Consider the following 16786-nt stretch of genomic DNA (forward strand, 5'->3'; position numbering starts at 1 on the left):
GAGGAAAAGCAGGGGGGAGAGAGAAGAGGGAGGCAAGAAGAAGGGGAGGCAAGAAGGCTGCTAGAAAAACATCTTCTTCATGCCTCTTAATCCTATTTATAATCCCTAATTAGGTTAAAATCTAGTTTTCAAAAGAGATACGATAATTTTTTAATAATTCCAAAAAGGTCTCTTTTTGAAAAATGAGTTTGCCGAAAGGGGGTTTTCCTAAAACTAATTCAAAACAATTAATTAAGCTCTAATCTAACCTAAATTATGAATTATAAAGGTTCTATCTAATAAAAAATATAGAAAAATATAGGGCCGAATCAATAAATGTTTTTTTTCTGAAAATTGAGTTTCGAAGCAAATTCTCGAAAACAATGATAAAGGCAAGTTTTTAATGCAATTTTATCATGGATCATGCATAAATAAAGATGAATAAAATGCAGATATTATACATGATCACCTGACCAAGATACCATTTTATTCGCCTACCTAGCCTCCTAACTAAGGGTGTCAATGGGTCGGGTTTACCCAGACCAAACCCTATAGGGTCCGAGTATGGTGATAAATAAGAAGACCTGATTAAGACCCAGGTCTGAACCTGAACATCCGATTAATACATGGTTTCAGGTATAGTTTATAAATTTTATACTAGACCCGGGCCCGACCCGAGTTCCAATTAAGACCTACAATTTTTCAATGTAAAAATGATAAAAAATATTATTTTACCGGGTATGGTCCGGGTGTGATTTATGTAGTTCTTATTGGGTCCGTGTATGGTTTCTCTTATAGTGGATTTAGGGCGGGTAAAAGAACCGAGCAGTTCGTGACTCAGCTCGGTTCCGCTCATTACAAACTCGTTTGTGATCGGTTTGTGTTCAGCTCATCTCATTCAAGGATGAGTCGAGATCAAGCTTGGCTCAGCTAAACACAAACACGAGCCGAGCCACGAGATTAATCCACTAGTAAATGAGCTAAGCCCAAACATGCCATGTTTAGTTCGTTCGGCTTATTTATCAGTCCTAAGTGGTCCTGATTAGACCCAGGTCCAGACTTGATACCATACCCCAAAAATGGGTCCGGGTTTGGTTCCACCTTGGTCCGAACCCAACCCAACCCATTGACACCCCTACTTGGGCTTGCGATGGGCCTGCCTGCAGCCCTGGTTTCCTGCTTGGGCCGGACAGGCTCAAGACTTATTGGGTTGTAGGCTGCACATGCAATCCAGACCTGGCCCATCTTGGGACAAATACCGAAACAAACATCAACCTAGGTAGGGATGTGAACATTTTGGATTTGAGACAGATCCAACTTATTGAATGTTGGCTAAACAGATTATTTAGATTTGGATGGTAAAAACCTCATACCATGTACATATTTTTTACATGTAATTGGATTCAGATATCCTTTAAATTCATATATTAGTAAAAAAATTAAACCCATGTCCGCATCCGATTATAATTGGATATCATTTTGGCTTACCAAATCCAACTAAATGGAGTCAGATTGAGTCAGATATTAGACAAATTAGATCCATTGACATCCCCTAAACCCAGGGTTCTTGCCTCCAAAGTCTGTTGGCTTAGCCTAAACTCGAAGAGAGCATGTTCGTATTAACTGTATGAGTTTCAAGACCATTTTATATTGTTGTATGATATGTTTGAAAGCGGGAAACAATACATGTTTGAATACTTTGCATATTGGAAATAGTTGTGTTTCATTAAATTCTCCCAAGTTTCTCTTGAAAGATATTTTACATGTGCATGAAATTACTGAGTGTTTGCTCTCTATTCAATGATTCACACAAGACAATGAAATAATTTTTGAGTTTCATTCAAATTTTTGCTGCATCAAGGATCGTAAAACCAGACAGAAGATATATAGAAAATAAAATAAAAATGGTCTTTATTTTGTTATATTTTATGGTTGCAATAAGGAAGTGGAAGTCAATGTTGGTAAACATGTGTCTCTTGACGTATGGCATAATCATCTTGGTCATCCATCATTTAGAATTGTTAGATGTGTTATCAATTGCTTTGCCTTACCTTTTACAAATAATTTTTTTTTTGCATGTTTGTCCAACATGTAAATGTAAATGGGTAAATCACATAAGTTAACTTTCTTTGTTTCTGTTAGTCCTTTGAAGCAACTTCTTGAATTCGTTTATTCTATATCTGTGGACCAACCTCAGTTGGTGGGAGAAAAAACATGAGATATTAGGTATTGTTTGTTGATGGATTCTCTAAATATACTTGAATATGTTTTCTATCTCATAAATTTGATGTTCTTAAAGCCTTTGAAAAGTGTAAAAGCCTAGCTACAAATATCACAGTCTAAAAAATTAAGTTTTTCCAGTATGTTGGAGGTGATGAGTTCTTAAGCCTGATTCCCTATTTGTTTCAGTCTGGCATACAACATCATGTATATTGTACTTATACTGAGAACAAAATCATGATGCTCAACGAAAACATAGACACATCATTGAACTCGACAATTCTCAGCAATGTTTTCATGCCAAACACATTTACATGGTTGGATTTGCATAAAAAAGTGTTGAAAATAACCATATTTCTAGTGCTCATAATATTCTAGTAACTATATATATATATATATATATATATATATATATATATATATATATATATATATATATATATATATATATATATATATATATATATATATATATGAGCCACTAAAATACCCAAGAAAGATAGGTATTTGGCTTGCCACGACTGTAATCTAGAAACGATTTTGTCAAGAGCAGGCTGCCGTAAGGAGGCCTTATCAAACGGTGGTCAATGGGCAGACCCAAATATGTAGCGGGGAGAGAGCTGTCACGGCAACCGATTATGGATGTGGCAACGAAAGGATCCAAGTTGAAAATGCAAATTCCGCTCTTGCTTCCATTTACTTGTAGATTTGAAGCCATTGTAAAAGCTTGAATAATGGTGAATATGCATGCGGGTGAACTGCCCAACATTAGCTTCCCCACAAATAAAAAGATCATCTGCAAATTGAAGCAACGTATTGTCATGAAACCGAAGTGGGTTTATGAATCCCGTTTGAAACCACTTGGTGAAATAAAGCTGAGAGACCATGAGCGGCAAGGTTAAAAAGGAGGGGTGAGAGTAGAGCGGACACCGGTGCCTTGGGATGAAAAAAATATACCAATGGTGCCATTGATGTTTACCGCAGGCAAAGCTTCAATCCATCGACAACCCAAGGCCACATTGCAGAGTGATGAAATGAGATATAGTGTCCAGTTTGAACCTTTAGCAACTGAACAATTGGTATGAAATTCATTAAAGAACAGAATGATGTCTGTGGTTGTAACATCCCAGAACCAATTTAAAAAAAGTACAATATCTATTCAAGTTTTCAATAATTTAGACAAGAAAGGATAATATCTTGTTCATGCTTGGACATACTCTTATTGCTGATAAAGCATATATATTGAAAACTATGATATGGAATATTCATAAGGAGAGAAAATGTGGCAAGCAAACAAGTCCCACGACTGTTTTTCCATTTTATTACGAAACATAATTGAAATGGTAAAAGATGACTAGCAATGAGTCCTTCTATCACTAATTAAGCTGACATGAGGAAGGCCTTTTGTTGCATCCTTTAGCGACCAGTTCATCAATCTCAGCCTTTGTATATCAAGATAGACATAGACATACCACGGATCCTTGATGATCATCTGATTAAGCATTTTGCAAATACATGATCTGTATCTCATTCAGATCCGAACTATGATTCGAATATATTGCACAAAATTAGCATCCTGTTTCAGTCCATGCATGATCCGAACCATATGTGATGTTTGCTCCAAGGTTGCAAGCAGGTCGGACATGGGTTGGATCAGGGTTGATCCAGTACTAGAATGGACTTTCAATGAGTGGTTCTGGTTCTAAATCCAAATCTGTTCTAAATACAATGTAACCTTATTCCAGATATAATCTGAGCTGCTATGATACTTAAATCTGCAGAAAACGGATAAAGTACTTTTGGTTTTGATGTGAAATTAATAGGTAAAATGTATCATATCTAGGGATGTTAATAAATCAGATTTTATCTTATATTCGAACAAATTTGATTCTGTTTAATTGCATTTGTTAACCCAAAATCATATCCGATTATAATCAGATGCGGATACGGTTTTGTTTTTTTGTTACCGAAACCGAAAAACATTCGACTTTAATCAATACCTGAACCCATTTACACGTAATTAAAAAAGCTGATCTGGTATGGGCTTTTCACCATCTGAATACGAATATGAATTTGAATTCGTTTAACCAAGATCTGGTTAGTCGAACATGGTATTGGCTACATCCTATCCGAAACCGAACCGTTTACATCCCTAGTCATGTCAGACCCAGTTTTAAACCTTCTTTAAGGGACATGTATTCATGCATCTCCTCCTGAAATACCTTCAGTCGGGTCGGATATCCAATTCCAAACCGTATCCCATCCGTTTGCACAATCTGAGAAGCCATCGGACCGTTTTTAAAATTTGGAACCAACCGAGGCTGACTCCGATATTTTTCTCGATGACTATATAAGTTAGAACGCCTTCTTCACCTCGTCTTTTTAGTCGTTCGCCGCTCGCTTCGTGCGAAGAGGAGGTTTTTCTCGAGTCTCGAGAGAGGAGAGAGAAAAAGAGGGAAAAGGCTGCATTTCTAGGGTTTTGCAGAGATGGTATTCCAGTTCCAGCCCTATGGCATCCAAGCGATGCTCAAGGAAGGCCACAGGCACCTCTCTGGTCTCGACGAGGCCGTCCTCAAGAACATCGACGCCTGCAAGCAGCTCTCCACTATCACCCGCACCTCCCTCGGCCCCAACGGTGATCTTTTTCTCTCTTTCCCCCATTTCTTTCTTATTCGTAGGTTCGATCGTTCCGCTTTATTTTTTTGGGTTTCTTTGGACATTTGGTTCGCCGCCGACGTTTTCGTTTCTCGATTTGTTGCTTGTGATGGGGAAAGTGCTTTTTGCTGGGATGTGGGTTTTGCGTTTTAGTCATTTAATGTGTGTGGCGGAGGGTTCTGGTTAGCATTCTCGGTCTTTAGTTTGCTTCGGTTGTTAGCGTGATGCCGAATTTTGGTTTGGTGATTGGTTGGTTGCGATGAGAAAGGTGATGTTGGTGTCCGTTATCAATTAAGTGATTATGGGAGTTCTTTTTCGGTGGGGCTAATTGGTTGATGTTAGTCTGATTACATACTTGCTTTTTTGTTTTTGTTTTAGATGGTAGGAGAACCATAAAGGGTTATAGTAGATATTGGATTTTTAGTGATGGTCTAATTAACAATGATATGGGGAAAGGATTTGTTACTAGTTGGATTGATATCTGGGTGACACGATCCGATGGTGGCTTGTATCTTTATTGTTCGACTTCTTCAGACATGGTGCCGTACTCCTCTTACCTTATCTAAAAATATTTGGAGTTGGAGTATGATCTAAGATTTTTGGCGAGAAGGATCAAAGTGTCCTTATTTTTCTAAGATTCCGTGGATCTAACTTGTTTAGAATTCATTTTCAAGTGTCATTTCATTCATCTTCCATAAAGTCGGGCACAAGGGAAGTCATATTTTTCTTCTTGAATGAGCCTCGTGGTCAATAATGACCAAAAAGATCAAGTATTGGAGTAAAATCAAGGATGTTGTGATCATTTCAGTGAAGCTGGAATCCACATTTTCTAATGCACACACAGAATTGTATGCCACCTTCCTCACACGTTTTTAACCAATGTATATTGTTTTCCTCATTCTTTCATAGTCTAGGGCATGTGGCATCTTTCATTTAGACTTGTTGCACTTTCCATGTCCTATTTGCATTAGATATTTGTCCACTGGTTGATATGTGTGATTCATGTGCAGGTATGAATAAGATGGTTATTAATCATTTGGACAAGCTTTTCATTACAAATGATGCTATAACAATTGTGAATGAACTTGAGGTTCAGCATCCTGCTGCAAAGATTCTAGTCTTGGCTGGGAAGGCACAACAGGAGGAAATTGGTGATGGTGCAAATCTTACAATATCATTCGCAGGGGAGCTCCTCCAGAATGCAGAGGAGCTAATACGAACTGGGCTGCATCCTAGTGAGATCATAAGTGGCTATACTAAAGCTATCGATAAGGTTCCATTCTTTTCTGCTCTTTCTTTACTGAACAACACATGTTTATGGTTGACAGCTATGTCACACGGACACTTCTAACAGGGCACCGCACCCGCGTCCCACCCGCACCCAGGCGGGTGCAACGCTTGGACATAGTTTCCTTTGTGTTAGGTGAAGTCAACCATAATGAGGTCCATTTCTATCCAAAAGTAGATTCAGTTAACCCTAATCAAGTCCATTTTTATCTACATTATATATATAAATACATAAATGCACACACATACACGTAGTGTTAACTTAAAACTGTTAAAAATTATATATATACCCTCCCTGCACCCCGCATCTACGTTTTTTTAAAGTGCCGCAGCCGCACCTGCACCCGCACCTATGTGACATAGGTTGACAGTCTGGTTGAAAATTTATAGTAAGACATGCCTTTTTTCATGTGCAGACAGTTGAAATTTTGGATGAATTGGTCGAGAAAGGCTCAGAAACAATGGATGTGCAGAACAAGGATGAAGTTGTTTCTCGAATTAAAGCTGCTGTTGCCAGCAAGCAATTTGGCCAGGAAGACATGTTATCTCCACTCATTGCGGATGTGAGTTTCCAATTTTTTTTGATTGGTTAGATTCACTTCCATGTTTGATTGATTGTCCTAATTGTCAACAACTTGCTATTCAGGCATGCATCCAGGTCTGCCCAAAGAATCCGGCAAATTTTAACGTTGATAATGTTCGTGTGGTGAAGCTTCTTGGCGGGGGTTTGCACAGCAGTACTGTTGTTCGTGGCATGGTATTGAAGAATGATGCTGTTGGAAGCATCAAAAGAGTAGAAAAAGCTAAGGTAAGTCTGTTTTATGAGATTTTAATGTAGAAATTTTTTGGTATTGTGCCTAATATTTAGTTCTCTTTTCTTCTCACATGTACATAATTGTTTTACTTTTTATTAAATGTTTTGTTTCTCATTTTTCTGTCATTCTATTTTAAGAGTCCTATTGCACCCTATTGTCCTGTCTACATGAAACTCTCTCTTTCTATACTCATTTTTGTCTGTCTATGAAGGCTTATCAGTTATCAATGCCATATCGACTCTTGTTCATGAGAGTTTTATTCAATTTTTTTTTCACCCATTCATGTCACATAAAAAAATGACTTTCTGAGGAAGTAGTGAGTAGCAGTCTTGGGTGTTGAGAACATCTAAAAAGTGTCAAATCAGTCACTTCCCATTTTTTTGGGTCTGTTTCAGAATGTTATGCAGTTTACAACCGTAGACTTTTTTTTCTCTCTAACAGGTTTGGAACTGTCACATGGGTGCGGGGATGCGGTACTTTAAAAAACCTTGGGTGCGGGGTGTGGGAGGGCAAAAATATAAGAAATTATATATATATATATAATTTTGAAGTTTAATAGTTAACAATAGTAACACTAATGAAATAAAAACAATTATCATAATATCATTAATCATGCATGCAATAAATCAAATTAACAATTTACAATTCTATTTTACATCATAAAAACTAACACCACAATTAAATCAACCTAAATATATTATAGAAACAATCAAATAAGTGAAGCAGAAAAGAACTAAATTACATACCAAAAGTATATCCTACAATGTCTATGACGATGAAGTAATGGATCTTAATAATTTTTTTCTTCATCATCAAGTGCATCATAAGAAGAAAGACTGGGCTCAGAAAAATCCATGTTTGCAATGTTGAAATCATACTCTCCCTCTAAGTCACACTCTTTTGGGTTTACATCTCAAAATTTAGATGTTCCTTGTCTGCATTACAAACCAATTTGAAAATGTTAAATACAATACAATATAATTTAAATGAAAAATTAAAAAATAGTCAAATAACTAAGAGAGCAAATTATTATCCGTATTCATCATTGATTCGCGAAAGTAGTCGAAGATTTGAATGAACATATATTAAATCCTCTGCACGCTTGCTGGTGAGTTTGTTTCTCTTCATGTTGTGAATTTGGTTTTATGCTTGAAAGATCAACTATGGAAGCTATACATCTTCTTAGACAACTTATTGAAAGCTATAGAGAAAGGAACAAAGATTTGCATATGGTTTTTATTGATTTAGAGAAGGCATACGATAGAGTACCTAGGGACGTTCTCTGGTGGACAATGATGAAGAAAGGTGTTTCTCTCAAGTACATTAGTATAATTAAAGATATGTATGAAGGAGTAGTAACCAATGTCCGCACTTGTGGAGGGGTGACAACCAATTTTCCGATAACGGTTGGGTTACATCAAGGATCTGCTTTAAGACATTTTCTATTTGCGATAGTGATGGATGAGCTTACGAGATCAATTCAAGAAAATGTACCGTGGTGTATGTTGTTTGCTGATGATATTGTTTTGATTGATGAGTCTAGAGCTGGGGTTAATGCTAAGTTAGAATTATGGAGACAAACATTGGAAGCTAGAGGTTTTAAGTTGAGTAAGAGTAAGACTGAATATATGGAATGTCGGTTTAGTAAGCAATGAAGTAGTGATGGGAGTGTAGTGAAGCTTGGTGAGCAAAAAATACCGGTGAATGATTATTTCAAATATTTGGGATCCATCATTCAAAAGTATGGAGAAATTGATGGAGATGTAAATCATAGGATAAAGGTTGGGTGGATGAAATGAAAAAGTGCAACTGGAGTGCTGTGCGATTGTAGAATGCCATTGCGGTTGAAGGGAAAGTTTTACAGGATGACTATTAGGCCCGCTTTACTATATGGTACAGAATGTTGGGCTGCCAAGAGACATCATATTCAAAAAATGAGTGTAGCTGAGATGCGGATGCTTAGAATGGATGTGTGGAAATACAATAAAAGATAAGATTCAGAACGAGGAGATACGTAAGAAGGTAGGTGTTGCACCCATTGAAAATAAGATGCGAGAGAATCGTTTACGGTGGTTTGGACATATTCGGCGAAGGCCTAATGATGCTCCAGTTAGAAGGTTGGAGAAATGGGAAAATATATTAGTTAAAAGAGGTCGGGGTAGGCCTAGGAAGACTTGGATGGAGATGATAGGAAAGGATATGAATGCTTTGAACCTCATCGAGGACATGTCATTAGATAAAAATGATTGGAGGAAAAGGATTCATGTGGAAGACCCAAAATGAATTTCTTTTTTTGGTTCATATCGCTGACCCCAATTGTTTTGGGATGAAGGCGTAATTGTTGTTGTTTGTTGTTGTTGTTGTTGTTGTGCTTTAATTTTTTTCACAACAAGATGAACTAGCAGTCTGGGAGAGCAATCTCAATGCAAGACGTTGGAGAAAAGGTGTTTCTGATCCAAATGTTGACCACCATGTGATAAGATCTATATTATTCTCCTCTCTCGCGAGTAATGCCTGTCCATATAATCTCGAAGATGCAAATTTTTTCAAACTCTTGTGTGACTTGATTTAAAATATGTGCTTCTCGATAAAGTCTTGTCATACATATATTTCTATGTCTTGATAGCTCTGAGTCTAATTTTGGAGGGACACGACTAATACCACCTTCTTGCCACTTTTTTGCATAATATTTTGGATTAAGAGAATCTGCCATGCAATGTAAATGAGTGTTGGTCTTATCACATCTTTTGACTAAAATTGAACGAATATGGTTAAAAAATTCTGAATCATCAAATGCAAGATTTTTTCCTTCATGATTGAAAACTACTAACTTGTATTTTTTCAATCATATTATCCCACATTTCATAAACTTTGTGAAGCATGGGCTCATCCTTATCAACTTCTCTCAACATTTCCTAAATAGGTTGCGTAAATTGAAGGAAGTATACGATTTTGTTCTAAAACTCATCATCAACAATGAATTTCTTAATTTCTTGAGCCTTGGCATCATCATCAACACGATAGAATGTCCAATTGTCATCGGTTATAATGCTAACCAAAGCATTATTCACTTCCTTAATCCTCTTCACCATCACAATGATGAATGCAAAATGTGTTTCAGCGACCTTCAACAATTTCAGGTCAGAATGCCTATTAAATATAACATTAGCATGATGGTGGTTGACAACAAAATTTTTAATGCTTTTGACATTTCTTTCTAAATCTTCAATCCATGAGCATAAAGCATATGATGATGAATTTTCTTCTTCTTTGGGATTGCAGATGCTCTTGAGGGACAGATTCAAGCTGCGTGTTACACATGGAGTCCAAAAAATATGAGGGTACTCACTCTCCAAACTCAATGCTGCACTTTTACAAACTGGAGCATTGTCTGTAATGATTTGTACTACTTTCTGATCACCTACTTCTTTTATGACTTCTATAAACAACCCCTTCAAATACTCCACATTTTTATATTCTCAGATGCATCAACTGTTTTTAAGAATACTGTGTCACTAAGCGAAGAAGCAATGAAATTGATTAGTGGATGCCTTTGAATATTTGTCTACTCATCAGAAACAATAGAAACTCCATTTTGCTCTCATGAATATTTTTTAATCTCTAGCAACCTCTTCACATTTGCCTTCTCTTTTGTAAGAAGTGTGGTTCATAGCCACTCAAATTACAATTTGCCAAAGAAGTGACTAAATCCTTTCAATAAAGATTTCTAGCAGCATTAAATGAGAGTGAAGGCGTAGTTGTTGTTGTTGTATTAAATGAGAGTGAACTAGAATAAAAATACTTCCTTACTTTTTTATTCATCTCTTCCCTTTTATATGTATTGAATGATGTTGCTATCGTTCTTCTTTCTTTACCTCCTACATCCAATTTTTTTTTGAGCATCTTCTTGGTGGCTTCCAAATGACACACTAATTGCACAAGAATCACTCGTTGTCTTTCTCTTCTCATATTCTTCCTGTATTTTCTTCGCATTGCCTCGTCAACTTTTCTGCATCTTGAAATGCCATGTTCTGGTATCTTCAACAAATGAGCCTTAACTCTTGTATAAGACCCAAAAAAATCTCTTTCACAGAGCTTGCATCGAAATCTCTTATTTTCACCACCTCCTTCAGTTTTTTCAAGCCTATTTACATGTACCCATAATGGACCTGCATCATCACTCCCACTACAACTATCAACAACACTAGCAGCCGAACTCACATGTAGGGATGAGGATGACGCAAATCCTTTCCCTTTATCCGTCATTTTTGTCCTGAAAAAACAAAAAAAGTTATAAATTATATTAAAATCAATCAATTATGCAGTATGCACATAATTAAGATTTATAATATTGAGTGCAAAGCAGGAATCAAAATACGACAACTGAAAACAAAGATATGTGAGAAATAGAAAAGAGTAAAAACCACATTGAGTGCCAAGCAATAAAAATCAACAAATAGAGACCATGCACAATAAAAAATGATGTTTTTTCCGAAAAAGTTCGTTGAGAATTGAGAATTGAGAATTGAGAGAGAGAGAGAGAGAGAGAGAGAGAGAGAGAGAGAGAGAGAGAGAGAGAGAACAACCACGAAAGATCAATAACAGAAACAAAATTTACAAAAAAGGTATAAAATCAGAAAAATCACACCTCTAAATTCTAAGTGTCCAGTTCATTCATTATGAAAAAAAAATTCTAAGTCTCCATTCATTAGGAAAAAAAATTGTCTCTTGTTCATTCATTAAGAAAAAAAAATCCTCTCCAATTCATTTATTGAGAAAAAAAATATAAGTCTACAAAATAGAAAGAATATTAATCCAGCAAAGCCACTCCTCACGAACACAAGACAAGTAGATCACGATAACAACTGTCACATATTTTATGCATATTTTATCACAATAACTCCAGTCACAAAATCAGACAAAAATCCATAGTTGGTCCCATCTAACTTCACTAGATTGAGTTGAATTGGGTCTCCCTTCTCCATACTAACGCAAACCCCAACCCAAACTACAATAACAAGGAAGCTGCACCAAACAACTATACCAACAAAGGAAGTGCACCAAATATGGAGAGAACACTAACAGTTTAATCAGCAACACAGCAAGTACGATATTAAATAAAGTTATAAACCTTCAACAAAAATTAGACCAGCCAAAAATACCACTCAATGCTGAGAAAAACAGCCAGCCAATCATACCAATCTTAATGCTGTGAAAAAAAGCACTACCGAAGCACCAAATATACTTGAAAACAACCCAACAGCAGCACTAACATTACCCAGAATCAAACTAAGGCAGAAAACCCACAAAATCAGTCTATCCGATAGCCTACATAGATTGAAGTCTGCTTACCACCTCTAATAGATACCCCAAAAAAAACTTTACCAAAAAAGGAGGTCGAGTGAGAGAGACAGAGAGAAGAGGCAGTGAGAGAGACAAAGAGAAGAGGCTGAGAGACGGAGAGCTAGTGAGAGTGAAAGAGAGAGCGAGTGAGAGAGATAGAGAGAAGAGAGGCAGTGAGAGTGATAGAGAGCGAGTGAGAGTGAGAGAGAGAGAGAGAGCGAGTGAGAGAGAAGAGAGAGAGAGCGAGTACCTGAGGAGTGAGGAGGAGAGGTCGGAAGGCATCGGCGTCGGGGTCGTCGGAAGGCTTTAGGAGAAAACTCGGGCCAGAGGAAAATTAGGGTAAAAAAACCCTAATCCTCCTCCCCTAAGCCTTTTTATTGGGCATTTTTTTGTCCAAAAATTGGACACAAATGACCCTGGGTACGTTGACCGCACCCAGGGTCCGGTTTGAAAGTGCACTAGGATCGAGGCAACGAGCACTAGAGGGGGGGTGAATAGTGCTTTTAAAACTTTCTGCGAAATATTGAAGGATTTTGCAAATCTCAAAGCAAACACACAAAGAACACAAGATTTTATCCTGGTTCGGTCAAACCCGACCTACATCCAGTCCCCAAGCAAAACCCGCTTGAGATTTTTCACTATCAACATTGTAAACTACAAGATCACACAGACCATAACCGGTCTCACTTTCAGTAACAACCCAACTGAAAGCAAACAACTCCTTTACACCAAGGAGTCCTTCTTTTTACATAAAAGAAATAACAACTTACAATACAACCTATGAGCCTTCCTTTTGAATGTAAATGAGATGCAATTGACTTTTGAGGTTGTTGAAACACTCTACTCACGAATTCACTATCTCTCAAAGTGATTTGAGTGAAAAACTGAAGTGAAAATATCACGTGAGTGAGAAAACAAATACTTGAATGGATAGGAGTGAAAAGCAAGATTCAAATTGATTGAATTGTTGTTTTTGAGTGTAAAATGCACTCATATTTATAGTTAAAAGATTCCATACGTTGAGAATATGAAAGGGTGTCAAAATTGTCCATTTTGAACGATCAAAACGTTTGAAAAATGAAAAGACACGCCTTTTTGAAGTTTCAGGAAAACGGCAAAATTAGTCGACTGAAACATCAGTTAGTCGACTAATAGTTAGTTATTAGTAGACTGACAGTTATCGTCGGTCGACTGATCTGTTAATCGAGCCGTTTGAAAATCTGAACTTTTGAAACTTAGTCGACTTGAGAAAAGTTAGTCGACTGATAATATCATCAGTAGACTGAAAAACCTTTTAGTCGACTGCTGCTAAAAACTTCTGAAAAACAAACATTCTGTTCGGTCGACTGATAAAAAGCATTAGTCGACTGCTGCTAAATTTTCAGAAAACACATGTTCTGTTCAGTCGACTGAAAAACCATTCGTCGCTGCTAATTTTCCAAAAAACAGACATTCTGTCCAGTCGACTGATAAAACATTCGGTCGACTAATTTGACAAGAATGACTTTTTAGAAAATATGGCGCGAAAGGATTAGTCGACTGATAAGTCTATTGGTTGACTAATAAACATGAAAATTTAAGAAAAGAGTTTTCTAAAAAGATTTTCAAAAGAGTTTCTTTTTGAAAAGTTTTTCTAAAGACTTTTAAGGTGAAATGCAACCTAAATATGCACTCTAAATAAGGCTCTTACAAAAATCTAAGACTTTTAATGAATTAAACATTTGCACACTAGTCTTTAAGGATTCTTCACCGAATTCTTCAATTTCTTCATAGCCTTAGCTGAAATGCAGTTGATTCTACTTGCTCATCATCAAAACCTTGTACTTGAAGTATCATGTATGGCTTCATTGTCTTAACAATCTCCCCCTTTTTGATGATGACAAACTTAATCAAAGATAAAGCATTTAGATGCATAGATGGAGATTTTATTCCCCCTGTCAATATGCTGCAAAACATTAAAAGTTAGCACATTTAAAGCACATATATCACATATTGATTGGTTTGCATTTCCATTCATCATTTCTTCATGCATTTAGAAATACATTCATTCAAAGCTTTCTTTTTCTCTTAATTTTGCATTTCTCATGCAAGATCTCCTGTAATGTAATTGCTATCATCTTTTTCTCAAGATCTCCCTGCAATTTCAATGTAATAAAAAAGAGTAAGGGCAAAAATAGCATAAGCAAAAATAGAGATAAGTTTAAAATATTACAACCCATAAAGTATGTTTTTCAAAGATCAAATATCAGAAAAGAGAGTTTAGCAAATCCTTAATTGCAGTTACATCCTTCTGAATTGTGACTCATTCTAAAAAATCATCAGTCAACTAGAAATATATCGGTCGACTAATATGGTGCGATACTTTCCAAAATATAAAACATCAGTCGACTAGAATTTTATCGGTCGACTAATATAGTGCGATTTTGAGATTTTGTTCAAAAATCAGCATTTTTATAAATCCAAAAACGAGCAAATACCTAGTTCTCTCCTAATTCTTATAAAATCTTCATTTTTAAGAGGTTTAGTGAAGATATCAGCATGTTGTTCTTTAGTGGAAATAAAATTTAACGAAATATCTCCTTTTAACACATGATCTCTTAAAAAATGATGTCTAACTTCAATATGCTTAGTTCTTGAGTGCTGAATAGGATTTTTCGAAAGATTTATAGCACTAGTGTTATCACAATAAATAGTTGTTGTGGAGTAATTCAAACCAAAATCTTTTAAGGTCTGTTTCATCCAAAGTACTTGTGAACATGCTAAACTAGCCGCTATATATTCAGCTTCAGTTGTTGAGAGTGATACTGAATTTTGCTTTTTACTAAACCAAGAGACTAAGGAATTTCCCAAGAAATGACAAGTTCCACTAGTACTCTTGCGATCAGATTTACTTCCTGCAAAATCTGCATCACTATATGAAACTAAATCAAAGGAAGATGATTTTGGGTAAAACAAACCGAAATCTGAAGTATCTTTCAAATAACGAAGAATTTGTTTTACTGCAGTTAAATGAGATTCCTTTGGATTAGCTTGAAATCTTGCACACATACCAACACTAAACATAATATCAGGTCGACTAGCAGTTAAGTATAATAGAGATCCGATCTTACCTCTGTAGAGCTTAGTATCTACACTTTTACCATTTTCATCTTTATTAAGAGAAGTAGTTGTACTCATAGGATTCCTTCTTGATTTCGATGAGTCCATCCCAAATCTCTTGAGAAGTTCTTTTGTATACTTACCCTGATTGATGAAGATTCCTTCTTCAGTTTGCTTTATTTGAAGTCCAAGGAAGTAGTTTAATTCGCCCATCAAGCTCATTTCAAACTCTTCCTGCATAGCCTTAGCAAATTCTTTACAAAGAGAATCATTAGTAGAACCAAATATTATGTCATCAACATAAATTTGCACAATAAGAATATCTGAATTAAAATGTTTAATAAATAAAGTTGAGTCTACCCGACCAATGGAAAAACCAGATTGTTCTAGAAAATTTCGTAGTCTTTCATACCACGCTCTTGGTGCTTGTTTGAGTCCATACAGAGCTCTTTTCAATTTGTAGACCTTTTCTGGATATTTCTCATTTTCAAAGCCTGGGGGTTGCTCTACATAAACTTCTTCATTGATGTGTCCATTTAAGAATGCACTCTTAACATCAATTTGATATAACTTGAAGTTCATGTAACTAGCAAAAGCAAGCATCATACGAATTGACTCTAATCGAGCCACTGGTGCATAGGTTTCATCAAAATCTATGCCTTCTTCTTGATTATAGCCTTGTGCCACTAGCCTTGCTTTGTTACGAATGACTTCACCATTTTCATCCAGCTTATTTCGGAAGACCCATCTTGTTTCAATTACTGGATGATCCTTTGGTCTATCAACTAGATCCCAAACATCATTCCTAGTAAATTGGTTAAGTTCTTCAGACATGGCTAAAAGCCAAAATTCATCATCACATGCCTCATTGATATTCTTAGGTTCTAATTTAGATACGAAAGCAACATTTGCAATATATTTTTCTAACTGCCTTCTAGTTAGGACACCACTCTTTATTTCACCAATAACTTGTTCATGTGGATGATTAAGAACTTCTTTCCAAACCGGTTGAAGAGGAATATTTTCTTGAGAAGTACTTTCTATCAAGGGTTCTTCTTGAAGTGTTGCTTCTTCTTCTTCGCTTAGAGGAATAACCTGCTCACAATTCTCATCAAATGCAACATGTAAAGATTCTTCAATACAAGATGTTCTTTTATTGAAAATACGATATGCTTTACTTCTAGAAGAATATCCAAGAAATATTGATTCATCTGATTTTGAATCAAACTTATCAAGATTATCTTTGGTATTTAACAAGAAACATTTACTACCAAAAATTTTGAAATATGAGATCTTTGGTATACGATCATAATACAATTCAAAACATGTTTTATGTAAAATTGGTCGAATAAGAACACGATTTAAGACATAACATGCTGTATTAATTG

The 16786-nt window shown here is 36.1% G+C and overlaps 1 protein-coding gene across 1 annotated transcript in view; it reads left to right on the forward strand.

Moving 5' to 3' along the window:
- Positions 1–4581: 4581 nt before the first annotated feature.
- Positions 4582–16786, forward strand: part of LOC149832256 (T-complex protein 1 subunit theta-like) — a 30550-nt gene continuing 18345 nt past the window's right edge. Inside the window, exons 1-4 of the mRNA XM_090014399.1 lie at positions 4582–4834; positions 5865–6127; positions 6558–6704; positions 6788–6949. Coding sequence (XP_089870525.1) covers positions 4687–4834; positions 5865–6127; positions 6558–6704; positions 6788–6949 — 720 coding nt within the window. The 5' untranslated portion in view covers positions 4582–4686. The remainder of the gene's footprint in view (positions 4835–5864; positions 6128–6557; positions 6705–6787; positions 6950–16786) is intronic.

This window comes from Nuphar pumila, chromosome 7, assembly GCF_984573655.1.
Source record: "Nuphar pumila chromosome 7, dmNupPumi1.hap1.1, whole genome shotgun sequence".
Taxonomy (NCBI): domain Eukaryota; kingdom Viridiplantae; phylum Streptophyta; class Magnoliopsida; order Nymphaeales; family Nymphaeaceae; genus Nuphar; species Nuphar pumila.